Source organism: Mustela lutreola, chromosome 5 (assembly GCF_030435805.1).
Source record: "Mustela lutreola isolate mMusLut2 chromosome 5, mMusLut2.pri, whole genome shotgun sequence".
NCBI classification, from domain to species: Eukaryota; Metazoa; Chordata; class Mammalia; order Carnivora; family Mustelidae; genus Mustela; species Mustela lutreola.
Window position 1 is genome coordinate 14080766 of NC_081294.1, and position 6833 is coordinate 14087598.

Sequence of the window (6833 nt, forward strand, 5' to 3'; positions counted from 1 at the left end):
AGATTGTACTGAGTTACTGGGATAAAATCATTAAAATGTTAAATGGTTATCCTTGGTTATCTGCATGACCTTGGGGCGTTTGTGAATTATCTCAGATTTCACACACTCGCTCCTCCCCCCTCCCCCCTATTCAACAGGCCAACAAAGGACTCACATGTGTAGATACTGATGTGCACTCTTACATTGAATTTATCGGCAATAAAACCTACACTGAAAGTAATATAGAAATTTTTTACTGCGGCCTCCTTCCTAGTCACTTCCGGTGTATCAGATAAGCCAGGAAGACTTCTCGCGATAGACGTGCTAAGCTTTCAGCAGGTGGGAATGGAAGAGTGAGGAACACTCTTGCGAGACATGAAGATACCACAGCCCAGCAACCACCGGGAGCAGAGGAGGACCGGAAGTCCTTCATCTTGAGATCAGGCCCTGTGCTGATAGGGCGCCGACTTGCACAGTGGGAAACCGTGGGAAACCGTTTTATCCCGGAAACAGGAAGCCGGCCCCCTGGCTGGAGGTCTCGCTTCCTTGACCGCTCCTGCTCTTCCAGGAGTTTATCTGTCATTTGTGCTTGCCTTTGCTCCCTTTCCTTGTTGTATCCTTACAGTAGAAAAGAATTCTCGTAGTGTCTCCCCCACTACCTCCGCTGAACCGGTTGGATATCTCATTCCCGGAGCTGGGGTTCCTGCCGCACGCCCCTAGGTAGCTGGGAGGTGGGGCCTGGGGATGTCTGGACTCTGGACTCCTGGAACATTGAAGGAAGGGCGGAGAGGGCACAGAATCCGCCTTCTGCGTCTGCTACCAGACGCGGCCTCCCCCTCCGCCATGCACCCCTTGGCCTTCCTGCTTTGCACGCTTGTAGCCACTTTGCTGTGGGGAGTGGTCCCCATCCAGGGGCTCGTTCGAGCGATTTCTGACCACAATAACAGCATGGACTTTGCAGACCTTCCAGCTCTTTTTGGGTCTGCCTTGAGCCACGAGGGACTTCAGGGGTTCCTTGTGGAGGCTCAGCCGGCCAACGCCTGCAGCCCAGTTGCTTCGCCACCCCCAGCTGCGGTCAACGGGTCAGTCTTTATTGCACTTCTTCGGAGATTCGATTGCAACTTTGACCTCAAGGTCCTAAATGTTCAGAAGGCTGGGTATGGTGCAGCTGTGGTACACAATGTAAATTCCAACGAACTTCTGAATATGGTGTGGAACAGTGAGGAAATCCAGCAGCAGATCTGGATCCCGTCTGTGTTTATTGGGGAAAGGAGTTCCAAGTACCTGCGTGCTCTCTTCGTCTACGAGAAGGGAGCTCAAGTGCTCTTGGTCCCAGACAGTAACTACCTCCTGGGCTTCTGTCTCATCCCTTTCACAGGGTTTATGGGACTGCTGATTTTGGCCATGGGAGCAGGGCTGATAGTTCGTTTTATCCATCACCAGAAACAGCTCCAGCAGAATCGGCTGACCAAAGAGCAACTGAAGCAGATTCCTATACATGACTATCAGAAAGGAGACCACTACGACGTCTGTGCCATCTGCCTGGACGAATATGAGGATGGAGACAAGCTGAGGGTACTTCCCTGTGCTCATGCTTATCACAGCCGCTGTGTGGACCCCTGGCTCACTCAGACCCAGAAGACCTGCCCCATCTGCAAGCAGCCTGTTCACAGGGGTCCTGGAGAAGGGGAGGAGGAGGAAGCAACTCAGGGGCAAGGGGGTGATGAAGAAGGGGAGCCAAGGGACCACCCTGCCACAGAACGGACCCCCCTTCTGGGCTCCAGCCTCACACTTCCCACATCCTTTGGCTCCCTAGCCCCAGCCCCCCTTGTTTTTCCTGGGTCTTCAATAGCTCCATCACCATCTCCATCCTCTTCTTCCTCTTCTGCTGTGGTCCTGATCTGATACCCTTCTCCAGCTCCCCTCTCCTCTTGAGACCTCATTGCATAGTCCCTCTTCCTCCTTTCTGTCTTCCCCTTTGAGGGATAGGGGACATTTCCACCCCAGGTTTCTTTCTCCCTTACCCAACCTTATCCTTTTGAGGGGAATGGGTGTAGAAAGGGACGGGGTCCTCACTTACTGGGTTAATAAAATTGTATTTTCTGGAATTAAAAAGAACGTATTCAGAAAGCTGTCAAAAACAATTTGAAAGAATGTACTTTTATAGTTTGTGTCAAGGATAAAAAAACGAGAGACATTATTTTAAATCACTCAGAGTATCTTAAATTTACTTTGGGATATTAACATTTCATATTTGGCCTCAGTGCAATTTCTCCTATCTGTGAAAATTTCAGTGAATTTCTTTCAACCATTTTTGAGAGGGGTGAATATAAATTGAGTAATCTACACTTATCTAAATGTTTGTCATCTCTTAATGCTTAAAGAGTGCAAAACTTTTGAAATGTCTATGTGGTCATGACAAAAAAATAACTAAGTTGTAGGTCACCTGTTCTCTGCTCTTCTTCTGTGTTAAGTGGTTATGTAAATATAACAGATTTAATTGGTTTATAGCATGTGGTCATTTAGAGTTCAAATATGGTGAATTGGGGTAGAATTTTAAGAGAATGCTTTTTAGCTTTGTCTTTTCACATCTTGGAACTAAAAACCTCTTTAAATGAAGGAACCATGCTACCTGAAATGCTTTTCACCTGAGAGTGGTGATTGTTCAGCCATATTTTCTCTCTGGAGCTGCCTATGTGTAATTGTATAAGATGGGGATTTGCTAATAAGGGATCATTAACTATACCCTTCCTTTTTAGAAATTAAGGACATTTTTGCCTTTTAATGATTATTAATGATAGCTAAGCAAGTTCTTATTTGTATGCCCAATTTCAGCTCACCTCAATCTTCCGAACACTGCGTTGGTAATGCAAACGAATAATACTCTCAGTATAACTCTGTTATTTGGATTAGAGTTTTCTCTTTCATGAAAGCCTTGAAATAACTCATACAACACATTGAAAGACTTCTATATTGGGAAACAAATTCAAGAGTCAGAAGAAGATGTAGTATTTAAGCTAATATAGAGTTTTATTTCTATAAAGATGCATTTAAAAATCACAGTTTTAGAACTGAGATGGTTCTATTAAATCAGTTGTAAATTCTATTGTGATCGATTATTTGCTCTATTCATTAATGTTATGCTCCACGTTTTTACTTCAATATTTTTCACAATACGCATCCTTTTGGCATGAAAGTGTATTAAAATGTATGCATTGAGGAGCATTATGCATTATGGAGGGCCACAGAACCATGGGGTCCTCAAGGAAGAGATCCTGAGGATCAAGGAATTAAGGAAGCAGAACTGGGCAGAGGGAGAAGACTGGTTCACTAGAGAGCACTGTAACTGGGATGGCCAAAATCACAGCAGGAGGGCAGGTCCTCATGCCCTTGAAGTGCCCAGTCATTTCTTAACAGGCTGACACAGGTGGAGAGGAGTGATCTTGGGCGGGGTAGCTTTGTTCAGACAAGGAGAGTTTCTGGAGAGAAACTCACCTGAGAACCTTTGGTTTTGAAAACCCTCAGGAGCTAGAGGAATGAGCGCCTCAGTCTTGACGGGGTCGGGGTGGAAATCTGGGCAGTTTCTATAAAGATTTACTAAGGGTGGGTGGATCCAAAGAATAACCAGTGTGAGAAACTTCAGTAGCTTACTTTGTGCAGGGGTCTTTCTGTTATAATACAGTACTCTGAGGTGAGTACTGGATGGGAGCATCATACGGAAAGTGCCTAATTAATATTTGTATGAGCTTCCTCTAATGGGAAGCGATATGGAGAGAGTGGCTTTCGTTAAACTGAGTTGCTGATGAGATCAAAATAAGAAGTGAAGTCTGGGAAATGTGCAGCAGGATTTCCCCAGCTTCTGGGCCAGCAATGGGTGACTGTTGAGAGTTGCGTGTACTCACTATGTGTCTACTGAACATGCACCAAAGGCTTGATGACATTCCAGGAGCTGCAAGGACCTGTAACCCTGAAAAGGAAGATCTCATTCCCAATTCTCTGGTATTCAGAAGAAAACAAATAAGTAAACAGTCATTACATAGCATAATGCCTGTGACAACTCGTAAGAGAGGACGTGGATGACCCAGGAAGAATTATCCACTGGTGTGCTGGAGTGGCTCATACTGGCTTATTAGAGCCAGTTGTTAATTTCTTGGAAGCCTTGTCACATTGTTGCTAAATGCAGGTGTTATTAAAAATTAAGTTATATAAACTTACCATTAAATAAATTGTATTAAAAACAAAGTTAATACTCAAAACTCATCAATTCCTATTTTGCTCTTATTTATGCTCTAGAGATTCTTCATGTCTGTTAGCTCTGTCTTGATGTAGTTCTCATAAAGTTTGTGCTGCTGTGCGTATCTCCTGATCTCTGTGTCAGTGATATCACATTGGTGCCTGAAATTGGTCATGACAGTAGTATTTATAGCACAGAAATTGGGAAATGCTCCCCCCTCATCTCACTTTATCAGGATTAGCTTTATTGTTTTGTTGATTATCTAGATGTAAGGAAGTAATAGAGAAAATGTTAACAATATCTAGATATAAGGAAGTAATAGAGAAAATGTTAATATTGCATATGAAACTTAAATATATGATGTCTGTCTCCAGCCATTACATGACAATTAACACCAAAAAATTGATGAAATATCGTTCCAGGGTTTTAAAACTAGTCTCTGACAAATAAATCCTCATGTCATTGATGAATGAGTGAAGTTGTCCATACATCCACAGTTTTCCCCCTTTAGTTTTACTCATTAAGATAAATGGAAATATCAACTAATATTTATACCAGAACTATATTAGTTTATCAGTAGCATGAACAGCTACTGAACTGGGAAGTAATCAAACATTTATTCATAGTCTAATTTTGTGAAATTATGGTTGAATTGCAATCATACTTTGGCTACAAATGCAAGAGTTCAGCAAAAACCAGGCTAAGTATTCTGGGAGGATAAATTAGCTATGTCATATTTATAATAAGGAGTATTGTGTATCTTACTATTTTCCTAAACTGTGTACTAACACCTGTTTGCATCGGTAGAGATTATAATAGAATTATGTACATAGATGCATTTTTCCTACAAGAGCAGGTTGTTAAACTTTTTCCAGCAAGCCACTAGATAAAGCAGAGCCAGTATAGAAATAGGCATAGTTACTGTGGGAGCACATGTAAGGGGATGTAAGTCAATCAGAAAGGATGGCATGAGGGGAGAAAGAAGAGGAAAAGGAAGATTTAGCTGAGATGGCTAGCTGAATTCAGATTCCTCCCCTTTCTCTCAGACTGTGCTCTGTTTTGTAGCAGATCATGATGAAGATGAAATTCACAGGCTCTCTTTTCATTCTGCAATCAGCACTGCTGATCACAAATGCACTAGCTGTTGTTTGGACTGGAAGGTACTCAAGTGCAGCACTTCTTATAGTCCTTCCTGTTTTTGCTATAACCACATTTTTGTGACAACCTAATAAGCACTGTTGAAATCACCTGCTTTCCCTTGTGAGATGCTTCTAGACAGTCTGGCTCTGTGTGGGTTCTCTGTTCAGTGCTCACTGTTCTTTGAGTTATTCTGGGAAACCTAAACCTCTCCCACGTCACTGGAAAGCACCATCTATACATCACCCAAAATGGCAGGACTACTTCCTCTAGCTTCCATATTGAACGTGATAGGGTTCATTACCTTCAAGAGACTGTGAGGGAGTGTCTACTCAGCACACCATAGGAGAGCATTTCCTTAGGTGAGATTCTGCTCTCAGCCCTTCCAGATCATTTTTCCTACGTCCCAGTTCTCAAGTCTTCCTCCTCCACATTTATTTTGCTCTTTTCCTCACATAGATAAGCTTTAGTTAATTTTTATAGAATTCATAAGAGTGAATACTTAAGAAATAAGAAATATCTTTGAGATTAAAGTTAAAAATTCATGCTTTTTTCTGTCAAAACCATTTTTACTATTCTTTAAGACTTTAAAAAAGTGATTAGTAAAATTGTTTTTAAAAGACAAATGTAGAATTCCCGTGGCTTATTTTATTCTTTAAAAAGACTATCTTTTTCTTTAAAAAGTTCATTGTATAGCACATACCTAGACTGTAAGTTTCTTAGAGAAAGAAACAATGAATTTTATCTAATTATCATGTACTACGAGCTCCGTCACTGTCATATACCTAAAGTGAATACATAAATATTTTTATTTTTTCTTCTTTTTTTAATACATAAATATTTTTAAATTACTTCTTTAAAACTTGATTATATAAATGAGGTCATAAACATTTTTTATAATTAATATGTCTTCTATCAAAGCAATGTGCAGTGGAATGTTTTTAAAGATGCATTAATGTTTTCAAAGATGCAACATCCAGCTGTGTTGTCTCTGATTTTCTCAATAGTCACCCTAACTCCATACATTTAAAAAAATCTATTCGTCCATCCATCCATCCATCCATCCATCCATCCTTTCAACCAGCTGATAAGCCAGTCATTCATTCTGTGAATACTAGCCTGTGTTCTAGTTATATAACAGTGTGCAAGGCCCTGCTCTCTTGGGAAGAAGAGAATATGAAGTCTGTCAAATAAAATGGGATAGAAAAAATATGTCTCTGGTACTTCTCAGAGTAGAGGCCTTCAGGTGGGGAAGAAGGATCTAGAAAAGCATGGAGGAGGAAATGCACACTAAAAGTGTAAAAGGGCTGGGCCCAGGATTGTGGAGGGCAGTAGTGTTCAGGCAGACTGCAGCACAACAGCTGCAAAGCTACGGGGAAGAGAATGTGACATGTTCTAGGAGCAAAACGAATTGCAGTATTCCTAGGGCTTGGATTATGAAGCAGGGAGGACGTTTGGATGAGGCTGCTGGTGGGAGAAGAGG

General features: G+C 41.7%; 1 protein-coding gene across 1 annotated transcript; it reads left to right on the top strand.

The window, feature by feature from the left end:
• Nucleotides 1-436: 436 nt before the first annotated feature.
• LOC131831303 (E3 ubiquitin-protein ligase RNF167-like) lies at nucleotides 437-2521 on the top strand. Its single transcript, XM_059173437.1, has one exon. The coding sequence runs from the start codon at nucleotides 724-726 to the stop codon at nucleotides 1882-1884; it is 1161 nt and encodes a 386-aa protein (XP_059029420.1). The 5' UTR covers nucleotides 437-723; the 3' UTR covers nucleotides 1885-2521.
• The last annotated feature ends 4312 nt before the right edge of the window (nucleotides 2522-6833 follow it).

Coding starts and splice junctions, on each gene's coding strand:
- LOC131831303 (XM_059173437.1), top strand. CDS start 724: ATGTCTGGACTCTGGACTCCTGGAACATTGAAGGAAGGGCGGAGAGGG.